Source organism: Ursus americanus, chromosome 5 (genome assembly GCF_024610735.1).
Source record: "Ursus americanus isolate L20-20 chromosome 5, mUrsAme1.1.p, whole genome shotgun sequence".
Taxonomy (NCBI): domain Eukaryota; kingdom Metazoa; phylum Chordata; class Mammalia; order Carnivora; family Ursidae; genus Ursus; species Ursus americanus.
In genome coordinates this window covers 64,147,738-64,174,131 of record NC_142131.1, presented here as the reverse complement: position 1 = coordinate 64,174,131, position 26,394 = coordinate 64,147,738, and the positions used below count along the sequence as shown (strand labels likewise).

The 26,394-nt window shown below is 40.1% G+C and overlaps 1 protein-coding gene across 6 annotated transcripts in view; it reads left to right on the top strand.

Moving 5' to 3' along the window:
• MEGF10 (multiple EGF like domains 10) overlaps nucleotides 1-26,394 on the top strand; it is a 341,217-nt gene that overhangs the window by 200,022 nt on the left and 114,801 nt on the right. For 5 of the 6 annotated variants that reach the window (XM_087862339.1, XM_045794814.2, XM_045794812.2 and 2 more), the window contains 2 exons: nucleotides 18,347-18,480; nucleotides 25,638-25,739. In XM_087862339.1, the coding sequence (XP_087718465.1) occupies nucleotides 18,347-18,480; nucleotides 25,638-25,739 (236 nt within the window). Of the gene's footprint in view, nucleotides 1-2,054; nucleotides 2,169-18,346; nucleotides 18,481-25,637; nucleotides 25,740-26,394 lie in introns of those variants that run through there. The other variant, XM_045794810.2, reaches the window with a different exon arrangement.

Here is a 26,394-nt window from a genome sequence, read left to right as displayed (position 1 = left end):
ATAAACATTTTTAGGTTCTGCATGCTTGTATGAATATAAAATGCTCCCTGATTCTCTTAGGTTCAAATTATACTGCTTATAGCAAGAAATTAACCTCGGTTTTCAATCCTAGAAAGGTTTCAGATAACCTGAAACCATGGTAAATTACCATATTTTAATAGGATAAATTATCTTGGAAAAAAAATTTAATTACATCTGAAAAGGTCTGTCTTTGATTGTGGCAGTTTCTAAGGCAAATGTCTTCATTAAGGTTGTTTTTCCTTCTTTCTTTTTTAATGATGAACATGAGTCTGGCTCATCATTAAAGAAAATGAATCTAAGAATTTAACGGCCTGGGACAGGTAGAAAAAATATATGTCCTTAATAGCAAGAGAACATGGCTCGAAACTTTCTCTTGAGCTTTGTGAGCAGTTCAGAGCTGGTTCCGTGTGATTGTGGCGCTCCGGGGAAAGAGCCAAGTGCTCTGTGCATTTCTGACTCGGCTCTACTGAATAGTGTGGATTTGGCAGCTGCATTTATATCATGGAGATAATTTTTTTTGTTTCTAATCCACAGTGGCCATAGGCATAGAGATTTGGGCAGACATTTTGTTTTAAATATTTTGAAAAGGGGGTCGCCTGGGTGGCACAGTCATTGAGCGTCTGCCTTCGGCTCAGGGCGTGATCCCAGCGTTCTGGGATCAAGCCCCACATCAGGCTCCTCTACTGGGAGCCTGCCTCTTCCTCTCCCACTCCCCCTGCTTGTGTTCCCTCTCTCGCTGGCTGTCTCTCTCTCTGTCAAATAAGTAAATAAAATCTTTAAAAAAAAAAACATTTTGAAAAGGTTCTGGATCCCTTTATAAAGTTATTGATTCACTTCCTTGTCTCCTAATGCATAATTTTGAGTTTTTCAGGATATTTCCAAGAGAATTTCTAGTTGACTCTATTCTTAAATGTAACTCTTAATGTGACCCACATGAAGCAGGTGAATCATAGAGCATAATCAAGATTTAATCTCTATTCTTATGTTAAACTTGACCTACTTATAATTTGTATGTATTTAACATTTGTACATACACATACATGTAAAGGTGTACGAACCTTAATGTTACTTCCTATTTGTTGACTCATCTGACACCTAATATTTGTAATTCACTTTTTACCACCTTTATCCATATAGGCAACATTTTCTGTCATTGATGTCAAACATGTTCTTGACAAATATGAAAGCAAGCCTGTTTAGACTCAGATTTTTACCACATTAAAATTTGTTTTAAGAAACAAAGATACATGGATGCCTGGGTGGCTCAGCCAGTTGAGTGTTGGACTCTTGATTTCAGCTCAGGTCATGATATCAGGGTGGTGAGATCAGGCCCCACCTCAGGCTCTGCACTCAGATCTGAGTCTGCTTGAGATTCTCTCTTTCCCTCTCCCTGGTTGCATGCTCTCTCTGTCTCTCTCTAAATAAATAAATAAAAATCTAAGAAAAGAAAAAAGAAAAAACAACCCAAAACAAAAAAACAACAAAGATACAGTAGGAAAGACCTGTGGTTCAAACAAAGATGCTGTGGTCAGGATCATTCAGTTGCAGGCCAGGCTCAGCTTTTCTTTAAGTAAGATTCAGATTAGTTTTCCTCTGTTTTTCCTAAGAACAGCAAGATCTTCTGGGGTAACACAGCTCATGTGTTAGATTCTATTCTCTTGTTGGGGAAATTCTTCTGTACATTAATGGATAGGCCTTCTAGATGAAGTGGCAACTCGGCCAAGCCAGAGCGGCCCTGGACAGATGCGCTGTCTCCTGGTGGCATGGTTTCTCAAAGTCACCCGGGCTCCCAACTGAGGTGTTTGTTTCCCATCCTACCCTTAGTTATCAATCTCTCACCTCAAGCCTCTGGACTCATGTGAACTGCCCCTGAGTCACAGGGTGCAATCCCTGATCGCCCTTCAATCTCTCAGATCAATGCCCACCATGATGTGAGTGTTCAATGCCCTGTAGCCCCACGTTTTGATCTAGCTCAGTTAACCACCATTTATTGAGCATCTGTTATATTCTTACAGATGTGGAGAGAAGTGGGATCCGGGATGAGTGCAGGGGAAGACTAGAGCAAGACGCGGGCTTTGCTTTCAAGGCGTTTATAGTCAAGTTGAGGAGGTGGGATGGCTACGTGGAAAGACGACCCGCAGCCTCAGGTAACAAACACGTATCAGATGAAGGATGTGCAGCGTTGGTTCCACCCGAGGTTTCTGTGCAGTTTTTAGTGGGAAGACTAAAGGATATTTTTACTTAGGTCCCAACACATCATTAACTAGATATTTAATGAGAGCATAAATTATTGCAGAGAGAGAAATAAGTTGACAGGAAGCTTATGTAATGGTTTGAATTTCAAACACTTAGTGAGGCTTACATGTTGACCCGAGGGAATTACAGAAATGAATCATAGACCCTTGAAAATTAGCAGGGCAGGAAAAAATATAATCTCTGCAGGAAACCATTTCCATCCTCCACAGATTCTTCAACTGAGATGGTCTTCATGGGCAGTTTAAATCCATTAGGTTTTGGTTTTCCTTTTTAAATGAAATGATTAGAGAGTTTAACACCTTGAACAAATGACAGTGATACAGTTTATAGGAACTGATTCTTCCTAAGAAAGAAATGAATGTATTCAGTGTGATGGGGTCAGCTTAAACTGGATTGCTTTCTGCTATCTGTAGTTTCCATTATTTATGATAAAGTGAAGATATTGCTATTAGAGATTTTGAAATTTTAAAAAAGGTGTCAAGGAAGAGGATTTATAATAAAAGCAAAAGGGAAATGACATTTTAAAAAGAGCAAGAATGGAAGAAGGAAAGAGATTAAACAGAATGTTGTAAATTGGGCCTGTGGACCTGCAGACTTTAGAGCTCACGCCTTAAATTCAAATACCTTTAGCTTCTCTGGTGCAAATTGCCCATAAAGAGTTATCAGCATTTGCTTTTAAAAGCAGAGGTGATATTCACCATGAAACCTGTAATTACTTTAATATTAATGTTATAAATAATATTATTTTAATATTAATGTATACTATTTAACATTAATGTTTAATATTTAATGTTAATGTCATTTATTTATTTATTCTTAACATTATACTTCATGTGTATTTATGCCCACCTGTGCTTTTCATTTCCTTGCCCTATTTAGGGAATGTACAGACACTTACGTACATTTGGGGTCCATTGAAACGTTCTTTTACTTGTAGTCACCTTGTGACCTTCATCAAAGACCATCAGAGACCTTAGTTGCTTCTCAGAATTAAATCTTAAAATTATACGAGCCCCTTCTTTTTGCTTTTGTCTGTATTTCAAACATATATTTTCAATTCCCTTATAATATATTCTTTCCCTTTTCTAGCTTGTATTTATATTACACTTCATGAACACATTGAAACAGAGCAGTCCTGTAGTTACTGTAGACTATAATAATCTGCTAATTACTGGGGTTCCCAGACATTGTTTTTCTGGTGTAGTTTGCTGAGATGGGTCCCTATACCAGCATACACAGTGTACCCTAGGAATTGTGCTTTTCAGCCATGGGGGCTCAAGTGTTCTTCTTAGCATAATAAAACATTGTCATTGAGAGGTTTATTCCATTGTTCCTTTACCCCTGACTCCTGTACCTTCCGTTGTTACTTCTGTTGCCTGACTTGCAGCCCATCCTGGACCATCCCCTTGCTGCTTCCAATGTATGCTCACAGTCATTTCACTGTGTCTGTAGCTGAGATGAATAGTAGGTCATGACTACATGTAGCCATGTCAGAGCAGAGCCACTTACTGAGAATACAGGAATGCCAGGGAAAAGAAGGCCTTCACCTTTCAATGAATTTACAGAATAACAACTAATTAAGCCCTTGAAAGTATCCATAGAATTCTCTTACAAAACAACAAAAATTTTTTCTCTAATTGAACCACATATTTCTCCAGCAAAGCTTTCATTATTTTTCTATATTTATAATCCGTAGTAGTGTAGTCATTTTGTTTCAACTCTGGGATTTTCCTTCGCAGTGGTATAGTTTAACAATTAAATGGGACAATCTCGACCTTCCATTTCTTCCTCTATATATTGAGAAAAATATTTCGAAATCCAAACCAACGATTTACATATTCTGAGCTTTGTCTTTCCCATGGGTCATTCATTCATTCATTCATTCAATCAGTAGGCAAGAAATGTTATGGAGCCCCTCATATGTAGCAGGAACATGTAGAGGTGAACAATGTATTGTTTTGACATGAAGGAATTCACCAGCTGGTAGAGACATGAATAAGAAAATGGTGAATAAAATAGCATGCCTTTCTAGTCTGAAAAAGTCCACGTCATCTATTCTCAGGATGCACCAGGAGGATGGGAACAAGGAGGGATGTGTAGATTGGCCTGGGAGAGCTTCTAAGAGGAAGTAGCATTTGCTTTTGAAGGATAACTGGGAAAGTCAGGTAGCAAGTACCGTTCAGGTGATATATAGAAATGATTCATACATGTGAGAACTTTCTGGGTGATAAGGCTAGATGGAGATTATCTTGAATGAAAGAATGCCAGTTTGGACTTTACTGAAAAAGAAAGCTCTCAAAAACTTTTAAGTATAGGGGCACCTGGGTGGCGCAGTCAGTTAAGTGTCTGACTCTTGGTTTTGGCTCAGGTCATGATCTCATGGTCGGGAGATTGAGCCCAGTGTTGGGCTCCGTGCTCAGCATAGAGTCTGCTTGAGATTCTCTCTCCCTTTGCCCCTCCCCTCCTTCACCCCCACTCTTGCTCTCTCTCTAAAATAAATAAATGAATCTTTAAAAAACCTTTTAAATATAGAGGTGTGATACTCTGATTTGTTTTTTGACAGAATTGGGGGCAGCATGGAGGACCAGTTGGAAGTTGCTTGGTAAAAAGAATAAATCAAACTGAAAAGCTATTCAAAAGTTAGTGTTTCTAGACTTCAGTGTTAAACTTGCTATTAGTAAAACCTGCTTTATCTTTACAATAAAAAGTCAAACTAAAGGACCAATACTACCTACCTGCTTACTGCTTTAGTTAGAACAGTGAATAAAGTAGATGGATGAAAAATGACAGAGGCATATATTTCTCAACTTTTTATTTCATATTTCAGTGTTAAAATGAAATTTAAAAACTTAATGACGCTTTCAGGAATAGTTAACCAAAAGTTGGCCATTTCTTCGTTCCTAATAGAAGGTTTTGCTAAAATATAAAAGTGATAATTGTAAGAGTGAGATCATACTTAGTAGATATAGTTGGCATCACTGGGTGAAAATGAATTTAAAAGTACTTTTGAAAGCAGATAAAGTGATCAGATGATATGTCCAAAAAAAAAGTAAAATCATCCTAGAATATACAAAGCTTATAAATGCATGAGGTAAGGGGCACCTGGGTGGCTCAGTTGGTTAAGTGGCTGACTCTTGATTTCGAATCAGGTCATGATCTCAGGGTTGTGGGATCGAGCCCCTTGTTGGGCTCTACTCTCAGCAAGGAGTCTCCTTGAGATTCTCTCTCTCCCTCTGCCCCTCCCCTCACTCTCTTTCTCTCTCTGAAATAGATAAACAAATCTTTAAAATAAATAAATAAATGAGGTAAGAGATGACAACTTTTGCAACAATTTTGCCACTTGAGCATTGACTGATGCCTGAAAAATTATGAGAAATCAATTAATGAAAAACATTTCCAATAAGCAGATCAAACAAAATTGGCTGAGAATAAGAAAGAAAAACCTAAAATGCCCATAAAAGTTGCAAAACTTGCCCTATTTCAAATTAACAAAGTCAAAGCACCCCCCCCCCGAACTTACAAAAAACAAAAAAGACAAGTATTTTTAGGGTAATTTAAGGTACATAATGGATGCACAACTGTCTCATGGTACATGAAAATGACTAATTCTTGAAAAACTCATGACTCGAAGTATCTATTTTTCAACAGATTTTTATTTGTCCTATTTACCAATTCCAAATCTTGCTAGACTCAAAAGTGGTCTTACTAGATCCAAGATTTTTTTTTAAAAAAATTTTTTTAATTTTAAAAATCTTTCAAATCCACATATTTGACTCCTGTTTATACTTTATTCATTAAATTCATTCATTCATTCATCATTCATTCATTCATGCTTTCAGTGCCCTCCTCTCTGCTAGGTGCTATTCTAGGTACCAAGAATACCACATAAAACCAAAAAGCATCATTACAGTGAAGAAATTGGGGGATGTCCATTTACCTTTCATCAGCTCTTTTGCAACAGCCACTAGCAGAACTTCTATGAGCCTTATGTCTAATTTGCTCCTTCGATGCACAGATCGAGTAGACATAATTCATCGTGAGCTCCTCCTCCTCGAAATGAAAAGGAGCATTCACAAGTTGCCTTATGAAAGTCTTGGACATTTCATCAATATTTTAGTGTTAAACTTTTATAGAAACCCTAGACTTATACTTTGTGTATTTATATTCTATCAAGACTGGCATCAGCCACAGGAAAAAAATGTAATTGCGTCTTGATTATCTTTGTGTGCAGCAGTTCATAATATTGTGCAAGACACACTGACAGGATCTTGAAATTTGGGCCAATATCAGCCTAAGGAGAAGCTATTTATGAAAGAGCTTTGTGATCTTGGGCGTAAACTGAATTTCTTTGGACCACGATATTACCGTTTGTAAAATTAAGAGTATTGGACCAGCTTCCTACTACAGGCTGTGTTCCCACAAAAGCTGATGAATCTTAGGCATTCTGTAAGTTCATAAGACAAATGGAAACTATAACTCTCTTTATAAGTTTTCTTGCCATTCAAGCCGCTTTCCTGACTGATATTAATGAAAGGGAAGGAAAGCAGAGAGAAGATAAGTGACTTGACAGTGATCAGAGTCTGATGCCAGGACACACTAGAATTTTCTTTGGTTGCTGTACTTTCCTGTCCCCGTGGCATGCGGATCCTGAATTACCCTAAAAAGGCGAAGGAAGACAAGTACAGAGATGCAGGAACATCAGAAGAGAGAATGGTGGATAATGTGAATGAAGGAAGTAGTATGGAGAATGGCCCTTAACTTTCTATCAATATGAGATTGTTCTCGAACCATTATTCAGGGTCAGACAGGGTCACTTTGTGAATAAAAGATCTGTCTAGATACCACAGGAAGTGGTGTTGCTACTTCAGCATGTGGTACTTTATCTACTAAAACAAAGCCCTATTTTAAGAGTCATAAAGTTGGGGTTTGGGTTGTGGCTTCTCATATTTGCATATATATGCCGTTGGTGAGGAAACGGAGGTGGAAGGGAAGGCTACCCAAGTATTTTCTCCTTAATGTCCTGGCCAAATGCAACTTCGAATAATTATGTTCTTCCGCCTACTTATATTTCCTCAGCAATTTCCTCACATTTTGCTTCAAATCTTCAAAGCTTTTGACCATGTGGGCTTAAAATGAGGATGAAAGTATCCAGACTCTTTTGTGGCCATGCCTGCTGCAAGCCATGTCTGTGGTCACTCTGCATCCTGGTCTGGATTAGTGGTTCAGAACTGAGCAACCCTGGGAAGAATGGCAGTTGAGTCCCGATGTCCCTGATTATTTGGAACAGCTGTACAGTGTAAATGTGGAAATACCTTTTGTCCTTTCTTTCTTTTCCTTTTTTTTTTTTTTTTTAAGTAGGTAACACTCCCATCATGGAGCCCAATGCGGGGCTTGAACTCATGACCCTGAGATCAAGACCTGAACTGAAATCAAGGGTCAGACACTTAACAGACTGAGCCACCCAGGCACCCCTACCTTTTGTATGTTCTAATTCAGATTCTCAGTTTTGGCCAGGAAATAGCTTAGTCACTTGGAGAATCTAGCTTTTAATGAATTTCAAGAAGCATTTCTTGCTCCATTCTATAGGTGGAGTGTTATTTTAGAAATACTGTGGCTTTTTCACTGGGTGAAGATGATTTGCCTGAAATTAGGAGCCCTGATTTCTGGGTTCTAGTGTTGGACCATTCTCAAATTCACTCTGTGATATTGCTGAGTCACTGTAACTTGGGGATCCAATTATTTTTTCCATAAAAATGAAAGGATTTTTATTGGAGCCCCTAAGGCCTTAAACTCTTACTGTTCTGCTTTTGAGTGTAAAAGCTCTCTGGACCCCAAGATATGTGTCATGCCCTGGAAACTTTTGGGAGCCAAATGAGTGTTACAAACCTAAATTATATGGCCTGTTATGAAGTATTAAAAAATAGAAGAATGCTCTAGGAAAATTTTCTAAAGTCTTGGTCCCCTAGAAATTCTTCCCATCATAAGGTTTTTGTTCCTCTGTGTGTTCTTAAGTAAGAGATAATCTTCAGGGAAAGGAAGGCTTGAGTTGGTGCCCTAATAGTAAATATCTAAGGAATTGAGGGTTAGTGTAATGACCCAGATTTGGGAGACCAGGTGACATATGGGTGGCCCTTGTCGTGCCAGTGATGGGGGCAGAAGGAGTGTCATCATCCTTCCTACTATAGCAGTATGCACCACTGCAAAGGATCGTCCCAAGAAAGGGACCTTGCAAATGCATAGGCTTCCCGTTCCTGTCCCCATCTGCCTCTGACCCCATGTGCAAGGGAAGACTGAAGATTCTGATGATACCCATGTATCCTGCTGTATGTCAGAGAGATATATTTTCTCTTTTTCCACTCTATTATAATTTGACTTTTTTTTTTTTTGTCTAAAGGAAATTACCTTTTTTTTGTTATTTATTCTATTGCAACTGGATTTTTTTCCTGCTGGTATTGTGTCAGGGGATTGGTCAAAGCTGACCCATCAGCTTCTTCAATCTGTATTGTCGGTTAAAAGAAAGAAAAAGGCAGTAAGTCTCCCTTTCTTCTTGGGCTGATCAAGTTCTATTTTCTAGTTCCTTTTTCTCAAACCCATTCATTCTTTGCCTGAGGTCTCATGAGGTGTTCAGATATTGTACCTTGAGTCAATCTTAAACCATGATATTCAGCACCAGTCCTGACATGGCTCTAAAACTCCTCTTCACTCACTCAGTTTTCCATTCTGTGTCCCAGACAATCTTGCCCATTTGCCTTTGCCTCTGGGAAGTTTCTTTCTTTGCCTTTGCTCCTCGTGGTTTCTCTGGGTACAAACTCCCCTGCTCCATCTACCCAGCAGAATCTGCAACAGTGCTGTGTCATTTGCCCACTCACCAGTTGGGAAGACTTTCTCAACTCTCATACTTACTCAGTAACCCTCTCTTGACCCTAATCCCATTTTACATTGCTTTGTCATTATCATAGACACGATTCTCTCTCGCGCGCGTGTTCAACTGCAAACTCTCTGAGGGCAAAGTCTGTCTTCGCCAGGATTTGCTGATTGAAAGAACAGCTGTTTGTTTTTCAGCAAAGACTTTGAAAAATTTCTGTGTGAAAGATGGTTAAAATAATTACATGTGTTGGGGCACCTGGGTGGCTCAGTCGTTAAGCGTCTGCCTTCGGCTCAGGGTGTGATCCCGGCATTCTGGGATTGAACCCATCAGGCTCCTCCGCTGGGAGCCTGCTTCTTCCTTTCCCACTCCCCCTGCTTGTGTTCCCTCTCTCACTGGCTGTCTCTCTCTCTCTGTCAAATAAATAAAATAAAATCTTAAAAAAAAAATTACATGTGTAGGACAGTTGTTGAAATTTGAATCAGGTCTCTAGATTAGATAGTAATATTGCACCGATGTTAAATTTTTTCATTTAGGTAATTGTACTACAGTTACATGTGTGAATGTCCTTGTTCTTAGGAAATGCACATTAAAGTATTTAGAGGCATAGGAGCATAATTTTATGTACAAATTACTCTCAAATGGTTGAGTGTGTGTAAATGGATAGTGGTAAAGTGCAAATTATTCTCAAAGGGTTAAAGGTTTGTGTGTGTGTGTGTGTGTGTGTGTAAGTGGATAGTGATGAAGTAAATGTGGCAAAATGTTAGAAGCTAGCAAGTCTAGGTGAAGGTCATTCATTGTTCTATTTTTATAGCTTTCAAATAAATTTGAAATTATTTCAAAATAAAGAGTTAAAAGCAAAACAATAATTAAATTATATTTATTTAACATAAATTTTATTTATTTTATTTATTTTAAATTTTTATGTATTTATTGCATATACAATTCATATATATTATCAGAGATAATCATAGAAGACTAGTTCAAAGGCAGGAAAGTAAAAGGAACATTTATTTGTAAATAAAAAAGTAACCCAGAGAAAAGTTTAGAATCCATTCATTTAGTATTTTATAAGTGACCTGTATAGCACGGAGCACATGACGAACTCTCTAGGTTATCACGAGGCAGGTCAGTTCTTCTAGATAGTCAAATGCTAATGATTAAGGATAAATGGCAGGATAATCTAGGACAAGGCATTATGTGGGAAAGCAGCAGATAACACCTCAAAGCACAGGCATCTCGAGGTCATGCCTCTCAGAGCAAAATAGCTGAAATTGTAATTAGAAGATGAGGGGCTCCTGCCAGGAGTTACAATGCAGAGAAAAGATTTCAGAATCCTCTCAGGTGGTTTCTGCTGTACGAGACTGCTCCTGAAGATATCAACAAAATTGTGAGCATTACTGAGAGCATTTCGGAAGTCCAACAAAATATTTTTGGTATAGACATATTAAAATACGGACGTAGTGGCTTTCGATTGCTCTGTAACCAGTTACCTCCAAACTTAGTGGCTTAAACCAGCCAATGTGCATTACCTGTTTCTGCGTGTCAGGAATTTGGGAGAAGCTCAGCTGGGGTCTCTGGCTCAGGATCTCATGAGGTTGGAGTCAGTACGTCACTGGGGGCAACAGTCACCTGAAAGCTTGACAGGGGCTGGAGGATCCACTCGCGTGGCTGTTGGCGGGAAGCCTCCCCTGAGGCTTTACTTCGCTACTTGGGTGTCCTAAGGACGTGGCAGCTGGCTTCCCGGAGAATGGTGATCCAAAAAGCAAGATGGGAACTGCATTGCCTTTGATGACGTAGGTCTCGAAGTTACACTCTGTCATTTTTGCAGTATCCTATTGGTTACACAGTCTATTCGTTGAGAAAGGGACTGACACAAGGCAAGGATCATTGGAGGTCAGCCTGGAGGTTGGCTACAACCCTAGGGTATAATTAGGGCTGCTGAGGCATAGTTGTTGAAAAAGGAAAGAAAGAAAGGGTAAATTTTATAAAAGGGATAATAGAGCTTTTTTTTTTTTTAATGAACAGGCCACATGAATTAGGACTCTAGATTGAGAAGAATGAGTGGGAATGTTATTGAGGAATATTAAATCATGAGAAGTTTAGGAAAATCAAGATGATTTTATTCACTGAACCCTGGAATGAGAAGTAGTGCTTGAAGTTTCTTTATCTTATAAAAAAGAGAGGTATTGTTTCCCCAAAAGGAGATAAGTAGATTGAACCGAGCAAATAAAACTGCAATTCATAATGGTTTAAGCCACAGCAGCTGTCCTTTTTTTTTTTTTTTTTTTTTTTAGAGAAAGAGTGCCCAGCTGAGGGGTGGGGAGGAGCAGAGAGAGAGGGAGAGAGAGAATCTTAAGGAGGCTCCATGCTCAGCATGGACTGCGGAGCCTGATGTCAGGCTAGATCTCAGGACCTTGAAATCATGATCTGAGCCGAAATCAGGAGTCAGTCACTTAACTGACTGAGCCACCCAGGCGCCCCAAACATTTTTTGTTCTTCTGTCTCTCTTTGTATTTCTGATATTGGGTGTTTTTACTTTCTTTTTTTCGTGATCACCATCAGAAGTTTGTTTTGTTAATTTTTTTTAGTTTTTAGTTTTTATTATTTTATTTTATTGTTCTTTTTTAAGTAGGCTCCACACCCAGCCTGGAGCGGAACATTGGGCTTGAACTCACAACCCTGAGATCAAAACCTGAGCTGGGATCAAGAGTTGGATGCTTAGTTGATTGAGGCACCCAGGTGCCACCAGGGGTCCTTGATATTGACCCTATTTTCTGTGATTTCTCCCAGTCTTGCCAATTCTTTCTTTCACTGGTTTCTCACATACTTCCCTTAGTCTACCCCCCACCCCCGCCAAGGGCAGTTCCACCCCATACCTGAATGCACGAACCTCCACCTACTTTCTGGCCCCAGTCCCTGTTCCCTTCCTTGGATTTTGCAAAGTTTATGTTAATCTCTGTGTTAATCTCCAAAACACCTCTTTCATCCAATAATGCACCCTGCTCAAAGACTTCAGTGTATCCCATGGCAGGCAAGATAAAACCATATGAACTCCTTAGCCTGGTGCTCAAGACCCTTTATCAGTGAGCTCTGCCTACTTTTCTAGCACCGTCTCTCAGGATTCCTTACAAGTCTTCCTGCTCTCTACCCGCAAGGCTTGGCTCCCACTTCTCTCTTTGCCTCATGGCCCCTTGCCATGGTTTTCATTTACTCAAGGCTTCCTTTTACCGGGATGTGATGCCAAGAACATATCACAGATGTTGTAGTCATCTGCCAGATTGGTTCAAATCTCTGCTGTTCTAATTGTCTGATTTCAAGTGAAACATTTAATCTTAGCCAATGAGATTACGAATGTGCAGTGCAAGGCATGAGGTTGATACTTTGTGATTTCTAGTTCTTTTCCTTTTGAACGCTTCTGTTCATGTTCAGCCTCTTTCATGAAATTTTACTGCCCACATTGACTTTTCCCTCCTCTTAAAGCTCTGGCCATTTATTTCTTCATTGACTCATTTGGCAAATACTAGTTTATTTAGAATTTTTGTCCCTAGTAGATTTTGACCTGTTGAGGGTCATCATTGTCCTCACAGTTGCTTGAACTTAGATCCTTAGTGAGTCTTGTTTGTGGTGGGTGGGATTCCTAGGGGTGTTTTAGAGCACTTCCCAAAGTTGAGGACAAGTGGATGATCAGGGTCCCCCCCCCAAACTACCCCTTAATGCTATCTAGATAATACGTGTGGAGTTGGCAGGTTAAGTAGATGAGACTGTACCTCTCTGTTCCCACAACAACCTCTTCTGGGCTTCCCCGTGCTTGCATCATGCCGTATTGAAATGGTTCGTTTGTAGCCATTTTTCGTGTGGCTGGTGAGCTTCCGCAGGGTAGCCCAGTGCCTGGCATCCCCAGGGCTTTGCTTAGTTCTTATTTGGTGTGAAGTGTCCAGTGAATGCCAGAACTGCTATGAAACCCACACTTCCTGCTAATGTTTAGGGATATATTTTTTTTGGTTGCTTACAAAACCATTATAAGTTTGTAGCATAGAATTTGATAAAATTTTTTGGTGTTAATAGCCACACTCACTTAACTTATATTCTTAGAGTCTTCCAAAGAATGTCGTGTGACCGCCCATATAAGATGATTTAATGTGACTCGGAAGAATATCTCTGTTGTGATGTTTGTTGTGAGCAAAATAGCATGAGGCTTTACACCCACACACAATATAAAGTACTTGCATTGCTTCAGATAAAGGGTTATGCTTGGTTAAAGTCATATGCTCCTAGAATAACTAGCTTTCGACGATGAAAACAGAAATCACAACAGTGCCTCTGGGATTCTTTTTATCTGCAAAGTAGTATTTCTGTGGAAATTCTTATCTGGGGTTCTTCTCAGGACAACCAGTAAGCATTCATCATCATCTTCTTCTTTTTTTTTTTTTTTTTAAGTAAGCTTTACTGCCAACGTGGGACTTGAACTCAGGACCCTGAGATCAAGAGTTGCATGAGTAACTTTTGCCATCTTTAATACCCGCCCCCCTCCCCGAGCTGGAGCTTTGATACTCTATTCACAGGCTTGAAGCTCAAGGAAGAACACAGCATGTTACCTTCTGCCCGACTTGGGAAGCCTTTCTGAGGAAAAGCTAGTATGTTATTTACAGATAACATGATGGAGTGATCAAATAAAATTGTGGCTTTTGGGGCCGGGAGAGGGGGTGGAGATTGTGGAAATGGGACTATTCTTAATCATGAAATTTATTTTCACTTAGAAAACTGTGAGATGATTTTAGGGAAATGAGCTTGAGAAAAAACTGGGTGAGGGCACCCAAGTTATTTCTGAGTGTACTTAATGATTCTAGGAAGGAAATAGATTTAAGAGGCAGAAAGGCTCGTCTGGCATCATTTATACCTCTGTTGTTGCAAAAATAAATTAGCAAGTCAACGCCCCATTATTTATTTCTCCTTAATACACTGATAAACTACTCCCTATCATCAGAACCCAGATTCATCCATTGTAAGGATTCTATTCAACCTGATTATTTATTGAGGGTTTTGTGAGAATAAGCAAAGCTTGTCTTCCTAGTAGGCAGCAAGAGTTAATTCTACCTGCTGTGTTTCTTTTTTCTAATAGGAGCACTTTAGCAATGCTAATCAGTTGTACTGATTTTCTGTTTTGATTTTTCCATAATAATTAAGTGAATGATATGGAATGCAATCAAGTTTGGCACTAGGGGGTTCATGCAAATGACTCTCTTTTTTTTTTTTTTTTTTTACGTTTTAAATTTTGTTAAATGGAACCATAAGGAAAGTTATTTGAAGATGAAGACTGAGTGGGTGGGGGTAGAAGAACTCTTAATTTAGAGTTTTGAATATTTTCCAAATGTCTGTTTTATTAATGAAGCAAATCACCACTGTATTACTTTTTTTTCAATTGAAATAATTCTATTTTTTAAAGATCGTGTTTTGTTTTCGTTTGTCCTCCAAAGTGGAAGATTATAGTGTAAGACAAGATGGCACAGCTTAAAAGAGAGAAATGGGGGGGAAAATGTGTTGAACTTTCTTTGTTCAGGGTAGATATAAAGGAAAAACAGTACCTGCATTTACTCATGGAAACCTGTAGAAGAAAACAGATAAGGCAGGGAAAGGGTATATGTAATGCCATATCCACTTCTTATTTGGGTTGTGTTTCTCAGTGCCTTTTATTCAGCAAGACAGAACAAAAGGAAGGAGCATCTTTGTTTCTGAATATAGTGAAATGTTGTATATCTGTAGTTTTTTACAGCTCATTGGCGTGTCTGCGAAATGTCCTCTCCCCCCACCATATATAACATTTGAATTATTTTCTCAAAGGGTTTTAACCTGTATATGTGAGGTTGCATGATACCTGCATCTGGATCTAGCAATTCATTTGCTTTCTATGTTTTATACTCTAGTGCTGATTATTCCAGAACTCAGTTAATTTTTTTATTTTAATTTGGAAAATCCTTTGGGAATGAGACGAGCTGATGTGTATATACATTTTATTAAAAATGTCCTTATATTTTCCCTTCTGTAAACACCTCCAGCAACTTGGAAATGCTGTTAGATTTTTCTGTATACCAAATTTCAAAAGCAAAGGGGAGGTGACTAAATTTTTCTTTTTTTCTTTTTTTCTGCCATCCCCATAGAGAGGTTAAAGCCTTCATAAAGCCTCAAGTCAAGTGCAAATCAAGAAAGGCTACCAAAAGATTAGCGTGAACATTTTTACATTAAAGGAAAACACACAGCCTTTTTCTTTCTCTTGGCAGTTTGATCCATTGCTTGCAGCAATTTCTAACTTTACAGACTAAACATTTCTAATTGGAAAATGGATGGTTTGAGTCTAAGATGGTGACTCACGACATAAACTTTACAATTTGGGGTAATTGTTGGTAAGTAGACGGCAGATTACTGCTGACTAGCACTCATTTTGTCTTGGAGGAGAGGATGAAAGTTAATATACATATTTCACACTTCGCTGAAACAAAATACTTATCCTGACATAGATAAAGCAATGAGACAGGGAGGTATTTGCCATGCTTGTTTGTTACAACTAAGTATATTAGAGATTTGCTTTTTTTGGTGAATGAAGAAAACATTAGCAGTGTATTACATGTCTTCAACTGTGAAATGGGGTATAAAAACACCCTTTTCTTACGTAAATGACTGTGAGGGTTGAACAGATCACACACATAAAAGGTTCAACCCTGTGCCTGGCACCCAGCAGCCGGTCAGGAAAATACTGCCTGTCATCATCATCATCACTGCTCGTCATTCCTGTAGAAATGTAGAAAAGCTTCTTCGGTTATATAATGTTGAGCTTCAGAGTTTACAACTTCATGACAAACACTGATGATTTGAATTAATTTATAAGCCCTGTTTTGGCTACCCGTTTATGCTTTCTAAGTTAGAATATATTTTGTGATGAAGGAAACTCTCTTTTTTAAGATCTCACAACCTGCTGTAGTGGCTTATAGTATCTTTTCATTATCTTACAAATTCATGATCTCATTTCCTCATTCTAAATCAGATGTTGCCATTAGTTTTAGCTTTGTGCAGTTAGAGACAGGTGACTTGTCACCATATACTTGGTATCCTTATCCTTATAAACAGCCTTGATTTTGAAGGATTGAGTACTTCTTCACTTGATCTAGTCTCTTGAATTTGAGGGGTAAACTATTTCCTAAGGTTAGGTTTTTGCTGATATTGTTTATTATTTGTTTGAAGATAAACTTACCTTCCCCTCCTTTTAAAGTAATCTCAATACCCAGCTTGGGCTTGAACTCATGACCCTGAGATCAAGAGTCCCGCACTCTGGGCGCTTGGATGGCTCAGTCAGTTGAGTGTCGGACTCTTGGTTTCTGCTCAGCTCTTGATCTCAGTGTCTTGAGATTGACCCCTGAGGCCGCTCCGTGCTCAGCAGGGAGCCTGCTTGAGATTCTCTCCCTCTGCCCCTTCCCCAGCTCACGCCTAAGAACTCTCTCTCTCTCTCTCTCTCAAATCAATCAATCATTTTTTTTTAATAGGAGTCTCATGCTCTACCACCAACTGAACCAGCCAGGCATCCCAATAAACTTATCTTTTTAAACCAGAGAGTCAATAAATTTTGTTCCCATTTGGTTCCACACCTTGCGGTGTAGAAAGTTAGTATAACTTTTCAAAATGCCAGCTCTCACCCAGAAAATAACTGCTTCAATCACATAACCTGGCCTATTGTTACCAGTTTCCCTAGTTTACCAGCAGGCATGCTAATACTTGTTCTCTTTTTAAGTAGTAAATGGATCAGCTATTTATAGTTCTGTGTCCATTTTTCCAGTGATGATATAAAATTATTTTATAAGTGTGACAATTAAACGTTTCCTTCTGAGCAAGTGGTAAGTTCCTGGAGGTGAGGAGATGGGCTGAGTTCCCGGCGCAGGCCACTGCAGCTGCTACACAGCTGACCTGGTGAGTGCCTGGTCCATAGTAGGTATTCAGTAAATGCCTGCGGATGACGTCGTGTGAGTATCTCTTGGGAACCTCAAACTTGACATATTTGAAACTGAACGAAAGCTTCTTCCTTCTAGAAGGGGAGGGCGTCTGTGCTTCTCATCTTAGTGAAGGGCACGCCATCGGCCCATGGAGCTCTTCCAGGGAGTACTCCTCTCTCTTACTCCCACATTCAGTCACCAAGTTCTACTGACTCCAAGTCCTAAAAGTCTCTCAGATTCGCTCACTTCCCTGCAGGGTCTGAGTTATCCTGCAAGGAAGTTCATGGACTTGGCAATGGTGTACAAAACCTTTGTGATATGCCCCTGTCTCTTTCTTGGCTGAATTAATTTGGGCTCCCAAAAATGTGCCTGACCTTCCCTCCCTTCTGGTTCCCTCTGCATGGAACATTCTCCTTCCTCTTGTATCTCCTTTGCGGGCCTTTTTTGCAAATATGGTGCTCTTTGTTTTTCCCTTGTGTTCATTCTTCCTCTCAAGAATACCAGGTTGGTTTTCTCTAACACCGACCTCTGAACAGCCTTTTTCTGTACACATATGAACAAACTTCTAGAAGATAGCTGGTTTTGTTTCTGTTGAGCAGATGGGGAAATGGAAGCACTAAATGTAAGAACTGGACATCATGATTATTAAATTATAGACATCTTAATGGCCAGGGACAGAAACTGTATCTGTATTTGATGTCCAGTTTTTGCACAGTGCCTAGGATAGAGTAGGCGTTCTGTGCCCATTGAATGAATTATTGAATGAATCTCAGTTTGAGCCTGAGGTGCCTCTCTCTTGAGTCAATGGAGCTTCTGTTTCACCGTTTACCCCCCAGGACAAATGAGGCCAGATTCCTCTGTGAGGCCTCTTCTTCCAGAAGGGAAATATGCCTGGTGAGAGAATCTGGAAGCCTCTGTTGCTCTGAGTTGTTCGGGTAGATTCTTTTAATGTCGGCTGGCATGGAGAAGAAGAGCTTTTGTTGTGGTGGCAATTAATGATGATTTGCACATTTTAGTAATTTATAAAATGGTGACCACCCTGTGCAACACAAGAAATACCTCTCTCTTGGACCATGAAATTTGGTGACCCATCTATTTAAACACATGGCTTGTTATGCATGGTTCAGCCTTAGTGACAATTGGTTCTGAATGGTTGTTGTACTGAAAAGAATTCTGTTTGCGTCATTTTAATGCTTCTCTACTTTGGATTTTTGTTTTCTTGTAGGTTGTCCTTCCGAAAAAAATGGTTATCTCTTTGAACTCCTGCCTGAACTTTATGTGTTTCTCATTGTGCCTCTGGAGCAGGACAGCATCATCGCTGAATCTTGAAGACCCTAACGTGTGCAGCCACTGGGAAAGGTAATCGTTTTGAAAGTAGTCTGAGAAATAATTTCTGATGACTTTTTCATATACTATCATTATCAGTTTGATATAGAAAATTAGACTTTGAGAAGAGATTATGAAATGACTTTTATGTAAAAACCAGTAGTTATATTAATAAATTCATACTATTCTCCTTGGTCTTATAGAATATAAAGTGAAAAAAACTTCCATCTATTGATTCCAACACAGGAGCAATTGTATCATGCAGGGAAAATGTTATTAGCTCCATTCAAATGGTCTCCCAAACATCTCCTCCCTGCTCTCAGTCTATTTCGCAGTAATCTGGGGGAGCTGGACTTATGCATGGGAAACAGTGGGTGAGCGGTGAAGGACAATATGGAATAATGTACTGAAGGGTGGCCATGTATGGTACAAAAATATTGGGCTGTATGTGGCCTGAAAAGGGCAACATGATTTCTGGAGGAACTGGAGAAGCGGCATGGACGTAGTGTCAGCGGAGACGCTGTCAAAGAGCTGAGTAAGACAGAGTGGACAGTAGTGATTGCGTGGAGTTCTAGGAATGGAAGGTGGCTTGAAACCAGTGCCATGCAGACCGCTGAGGCTCTTGAACAACAAAACTAAAGTTAGTTCAGTACTGCAGGAGGGCAGGATTGTCTAGATTACCTCAAAGCAGATGATGTAGTATGCGGATAAGGGCAATGTGCAGTAGGAGCTGCCGAGGAAGGACAGCACAATAGGTTATTGTCAGAGAGCTTAGAGTCCTCTTTGGAACACAAAAATAGTACAGACCATCTAGTGCTACCGCACTAGTCAAATGTAGTCTACACCGCTCTACTGTGCTACGTGCATTTCTACGAAAGCATCTTTAGCCACAAGTCACATTGCAAATGTAAGTTTCCCAGAGAGAAGGTGACACCCTTCTAGTCTGCTCAAGCACTCGAGTAATAGGTAGTTTTGATAGCTGTATGCACCATTTCATCCAGCTCTCCATCTCTTTTCCCTGTTCTCCTCAGCACCGTGAGTAGCACACCTCAGGGGACACATTCCAGTCACTGTTGTCAGCACAGGTCAAAATGAGCGCAGCTCAGAGCCTTTCAGGCTCAGCAGCTGTGTTATTGCAGGGGCACCCTGGTCCCCCACCCACAGCTTTATTTTCTCAGTGAGGGCTTCCCCATGTCTATGCGCAGTAGTACAATCAGGGTAACAGAAATGTATTTCCCTGATCAATCCATGGAGGTACGTATCACTATGACACTTTAAGCTCTAGAGGAAATATGTGTATGTAATCAAGTTCCCTGTCTCTGTGGTATTAACTATATTTTATAGAATTGAAGGGGAAGGACCTCCTATTAATTATCTTTATAATCATCACAGCACCTCCCGTAAACATTTCAGCTACAAAGTGCATAATAAATATCCATTGAAGCAATAAAGATAAATCAGTGAATACAAGAAAGGGTACATATCACATTTAAAAAGAAGAAGAGGCCATTGGTGGTTGAACTTGTGGGAGCATGAAAGCTTTGGAATAGAAGGAAACAATCAAATTCGTAAGATACTTTGAAATAAGGATCAACACATCTTGGTCATCCGTGGATCATAGGATGTGCAGGAGGCAGAGAAGGTGAGATTTAGAACCTGCTCTGTGAAAGCAGTGAGGGTCATTGCACATATGAACACGAAAAGGAAGCGAGGTGATTTGAGAGGGAAGAGAGGAGTGTGGTTGCCGTCTTGTGTTCCTAAGATCGGTTTGAGAAACGGGCCTGTTAGTGTTTGGGAGCACAGAATTGGGTGTCTCCTGCATGATGAGACGTGAACAGGCGAACTCTCTGAGGGAACGGCTGTAAAGAGAAAAGAAGCCAGACATCAGGTAACCCAGCACCCACTCATACATGTACATTTTGTCCTGATTCCTTCCTCATGATTTGATGAAACTTGGCAACACGTAATTGCACACTTTGTTCGCTATGGATAGTTCCCAGGGTCTAAAACGCCGCCTCGCTTAGGGCGTGTGCTGGATAAATGACTGTTGATTGAGTACACTCACCTTCTGGCAGGAAATGAAATGGCTAAATATGGACATCAGTGGGGGAATGGGGAGAGGAGACAGAGGGACAGGCATGGGGCACGTTAGTCTCTAAACCTCATGCAGTTCCACTGTTGCAGAAGTGATTCGGGCAACCTCTGAAAGAGTTACTAATGAGGAGGGAAAATGAGGGTAAAAGAGTAGGGACATGATGGAGATTTTTTTCTCCCGACTGTGCTTTTTTTTTCTATGTCCTTCTAGAAAGAAGGATTGACAGCCATAATGTTCTTATTGATGTATTTCCTGTTTTAACGCTGGATAATGATTCTTGGAAGAAAGGTAAAAGAAAGTGCAACAGTTGTGACACGAATGGAGAAAGGAGTATAAATTAAAATGAGCAAACAAGGGTGCAGGTGACACATTCTGAATTTTCAAAACCTGAAATAGGCCTTGAATGGAAATGGGGAGAGGAAGATGAGGTTCAAGGACAGAATTCTTGGTGGCTGGGCTGAGTAGGGCTCATTGGAACCTTGCCTCATCTCAACCCTACCTGTACCGAAGGGACTCAGCCGGACCCTTACTTCTCACAGTGTGGTGTGTGGGGCTGTGACTTGAGCCCTGCCTGGGTGCCTGCCAGAAATGCAGACTGTCAGGCCCTGCCCCAGGCCTGCTGAATCATTAATTTTCAAATAAAAGTAGACCTCTTTTTAATACAGCAATTGTGGTTCTTAGAAGTCATACAGAAAATGAAATGAAGGAAAATGAAATCATTTAAAATACACAAGGGGTGCTTGTTATTAAAGGAATCCCACGCCAGCAGCCTTTTGGAAACTGATAATTCCATGAATTATCCGTTCCTTCTCCACAGCCCCTTTCCCTGGTCTGTGAGTTTACGTGTTGGCATCTACTGGGGTTTCTGCTAAAGAAGACACGAAGGAAGAGAAGCCATTCTTTGCCCATCCCCTTGGGGGTGGAACTCAGAAGTGGTAGTAATTGAAGTAGTCCTGAAGCGAGCAGAGATAAGGAATGATGATTATTACCATATCTGATTAAAGTAACAAGATCATTTTGGCAGATAGAATGTAATTAACCACTTTGGAATGTGTCCAAGTGATGATGGCTTCTCCACTCCTCCCCCACCTGCCCACCCCATTCTTTGACCTTAAATTAAATCTTGCTGGGGTTTCTCCCCGGATGATATTTAATAGGTTAAAGTCCCAGTGATGATATGTTTTCAGTGTCTTTGAGAAGATTAAACACACAAGCAGAAGGTGAAGAGTCACGCATCTCTGTGGTGAAAATAGTGTAGAATTGAGATCAGAATCCCTTTATACCACAGTTTGGCACCCATCGTCTGCTTCGGAAGCCTCAGATGTTCTAATGACATCTGAGAGGTGGCATGGGACAGGACGGTGTCTGGGGGCCCCAGTGTTAGTGTTGGCTCTAGGCTGATGGCTAGCACAGGGAGCTCAGTGTTGCTCATTTGTGATAAGAACAGGATTGGACTAGACAGTCAAGAAGATTCCTTCCCGCGCTGACTTAAGAGCAGCTTCTGAGGACGGTTAGCAGAGGCACTGATTCAGTTCAAAAAGCAGCCAGGAAGCAGTGATAAAGACCCAGAGGAGGGGCGCCTGGGTGGCTCAGTCGTTAAGCGTCTGCCTTCGGCTCAGGGCGTGATCCCTGCGTTATGGGATCCAGCCCCGCATCAGGCTCTTCTGCTGGGAGCCTGCTTCTTCCTCTCCCACTCCCCCTGCTTGTGTTCCCTCTCTCACTGGCTGTCTCCCTCTCTCTCAAATAAACAAATAAAAACTAAAAAAAAAAAAAAAAAAAGACCCAGAGGAGGCTGGCCTGGTCTCAGAGATCTTTCCCTTCCTAATGCAAGCACACAGCTTCCACAAAGTGGCCCCTTGAAAAGTGACAAGTTAATTCTTCAACTGTAGGTGGGTATTGAGCAAATTAGGTCAGTTATGTAGTATTTGCCAGTCATAATTTGAAGAATATTCAAGAAGACTATTTACTAACCTGCTTATGATACACTCAAGTTTAAAAGTAATTTTCAGAATTATGTGCATAGTGTGGTTATATTATAATAAAAACCAAAAAAACTAAACTAAAATGAAAAGGTAAAAAACCCCTAGGGGCAGGGCACCTGGGTGGCACAGCGGTTAAGCGTTTGCCTTCAGCTCAGGGCGTGATCCCAGCGTTATGGGATCGAGCCCCACATCAGGCTTCTCCGCTGTGAGCCTGCTTCTTCCTCTCCCACTCCCCCTGCTTGTGTTTCCTCTCTTGCTGGCTGTCTCTATCTCTGTCAAATAAATAAAATAAAATCTTTAAAAAAAAAAAAAACCTAGGAGCTATAAAAAAGTTAGCGAAATGTTATTGGTGGTTATGTAAGAGAGAACTCTCTCTTCTTAAAACATTGTTTTCTAAATTTTGTAGTGTGATTAGAATACCATTAAAAATGGGAGGGGAAGAGCAAGATTGTATGGAAAAGAAAAAGAATGTGTAAAAACCAACAGAAAGGAAATTTGGTGTGAAAAGGCTTAGAGCCCTTCGCCCGTAGACTTCACCAGAAGCCTGTTTGTGATCAATGTGCAATGTAATTTGTTTTCAGTCACTTCTGAACTGAATTTGAGCCTCTGAATAATTTTAATTAGAAGGGTCAAGATGGAAGGGAAATGCTCAAAGCATAGTAAATTTTGTCTTCCTGTTTCCCGGAAACTGCACGTATTTCTCTGTTAGAGCCATATTGTGTTACTTCTAGCATTCTGTGCTGGCCCCCCTCGAGAGCTCTTTGGGGGCGGGAATTGCAGAGACGATGTTCAATAACTGTTTGTTGAATTGGAATCTTAAATGGTTTGATTTGCCTTTTCTAGATAAGAGCTTTCTTCTATCCTAAAACCAGAGAAGCATCCCACAAATGTGTGCTGTCGGTGAGCAGCACATGGCAAGAGAGAAAATCCGTGTACTTCAGCACTTCCTCTCATTTAAGCAATCCTCCAGACTGCTAGAAATTAGTGAAAACATTTCTCGTGTTTGCCTATGGAATCCACATCAAATGGGATATGTTTGGCCAGGATCCATTTGTTGATTATCACTTCTGCTCACCAAGGCAGACAGACCTTAACCATCATAACACAGCCTTTGAAATTTTATGGGAATAACGCATCAAGTTTAGTTCCAGTGAACCAATTTAGTTCAGTTAAATTAGTGCTGTAGAGCCTGCTAGAATATTTTGTCCCTCAAATGACCTTGATTTAGAGTGGCTTCTTTTTTACTCCTCTAGCACGTGTGGACAATAGCTGTGTTTTGCTCATGGGTAATATAGGACTTCACCTACATGCAGAGGACATTGATTCGCTTTGCTCAGCGCTGAAAACGGAATGGAGAAATAATGCTGCAGGCCTTGAGATTGGGTTATTTACAAGCACCTGGATAGGCAGGGAAAATTTTAGCGAGGAAGTCTTGGAATTTGCATTAACCTGAACCTCAGAACAGTGCTAGAGGTCAGAAGACATTAATAGCTTACTGTGATATTTCATTCCAAGAACCTTTATATTTTAACAGAGACTTCTTTTCCCCTAAAGGAGTTACATAACAGACGTGGGCATTTGTATCCCGTACGCTCATCTGAACCCATTCTTGTGGGTAGCCTCAGATGGCATACAGTAGAGAAGGAAATAGGCACCTAAAATGTATGTAAGAAATGCAGAATGCCAAGTGGGAAGGGATCTTCATGACCATCTGTGATTCTCTGGTTTTAAAATGTGATACTCAAAGCCCAGGGAAGGAAGGTCATCTGCTGATGGCCATCCAGTTTCTCGGTGTCTGATCAGGATAACCCTGTCTTCTGTTACTCCAGTGATCTTTTCAGTAGGGTCTACTGCATTTGCCTAAGATTTGTGGAGGATCCCTAGATTTATGTAGAAATCAAGTTGCAATGACCCAAAGAATGAAATACACAAAAGTGTGAACAGTATGATTATTTTATGAATTTCCTATTGAAGCCTAAGCACATAATAGCTAACAGAGGCCATTTGGAGAAAGAAATCCCACTGTTGGGGAGCCCAGCACCACATAGCTTTTCAAATGAGAAGGTTCTACCCTATATCTAACCTGAATTCTTCACGCTCATGTTTCAGCCTCATTCCTTCTGTACCTTCCCTAGTCGATAGTTCCTAATAATGAAGTTGGTCTATTGATTTGCTGCAAGTGAGTCCATAATTGTGGCCCGTTTCGTTTGCTAGTGTGAATTAAAGATTTTAGTGAAAATCTTTGAGATTGTTAAAGAGAAGAGGATTAACTTGTTCAGCCAAGAGGATTCTCTAGGTTTTCTTACAGGCAGGAACTCTAAGTTCTTGAGCATGTAATGGGCTGCTTTAAAATGAAGAACTATGACATTGAACATTGAATGCTCTTTATGTTTTATGGATGTTTTCTACCTACATTCTCAGGCCCTTAGGATTGCCTGCTTTTACTTTAACAAGAAGCTGTTAGTGAAAATGTATTGGAAACCAGGCTAAGTGGCAGCAGGCTGTGGATATGTATATTTCAGGCTAATTGTTTCAGCGATATGTTTAGAGACTTTGTAGTTCTTATTTAGAGGTTGTATATATTCTCCCAGTGCCTGAGAAGTAGGGCAGGCGCACAAAACCAAATTAATTCAAGTTCCAACCTGAGAAATATGTTCTTTCTGATTTTCCAGAATCAGTACCAAAATGTACTGCTATGAATATTCACATTGTCTCTGTGCTTATTATTTGCATGCAGACTTAGATTGAAAACTTCTTGTGAAAGGTCTGGGTTAACCCTGCACTTCTGGGATGAGGGAATGGAATTAAATACAGAAAAATATATGGTGATCATGTTTGTAAATTTAGGATTATCAGAGTTTATGGCGGATGGTAAAGAGAATTCTTTTATGAAATTTAGAACATGAACTCTTGTCTTTTAAATGTATTATTCATATTGGTCCTTTTGGTGCTCTGGGTCAAATAAAAACCTGTAAAAACATGGAGGTTCTGTATTAAAAGTCAGCATGGAGTCGCAAATGACCATAATTTAGCCTCTGATTTTTTTTATATACGCAGTATATCATGAATGTAAGAATAAGAAATATTGATTCCTTATCTTTCTTTGTTTTCAGCTACTCAGTGACTGTTCAAGAGTCATACCCACATCCCTTCGATCAAATCTACTACACTAGCTGCACTGACATTCTGAACTGGTTTAAATGCACACGGCACAGGTAATCAAAGCTCAGATGTATTTATGAGTTTGGCTAACGGGGAAGTACTTTAATGCAGAGACATTAAATATTTGAGAAGATGCAGCCATTCATCTCTTGAATGGTTATTGAGTGCTTGCTATTATCCCAGCCTTGTTCCAAACCATAGGTGATACAGAAGAGCAAAACTGATGTCCGTGCCCCTGAGGAGCTTACAGACAAAGTGTCTACTGGTTACCATCGTTTGGTTAGCAAGAATTCATGCAGCTTTTGTGTCGTGCATAAATGGGGGAGACGCTCTTGAATATGGACATCATTAGGTATCAAGAGACTCATTTTCCAGCGTATGTTTCTACTTGAATATCTGACTCAATTTAGACTAACTTAATTTTTTTTTAAGAGAGGGACAGAGAGTGCATGCACACACGTGCACAGGTGGGGAGTGGGGGTGGGGGAAGAGGCAGAGGGAGAGAGAGACTTTTAAGCAGGCGCCACACCTGGCACAGAGCCTGACGTGGGGCTCGATCTCACGACCCTGAGATCACAATCTGAGCCGAAATCAAGTGTCAGATGCTTAACCAACTGAGTCACCCTGGTGCCCGTAGACACACTTAAATTTGACTTCAACATAAGACACATATTTTTTTCTATAAATATGAAAACAGGAAAGAAAAAC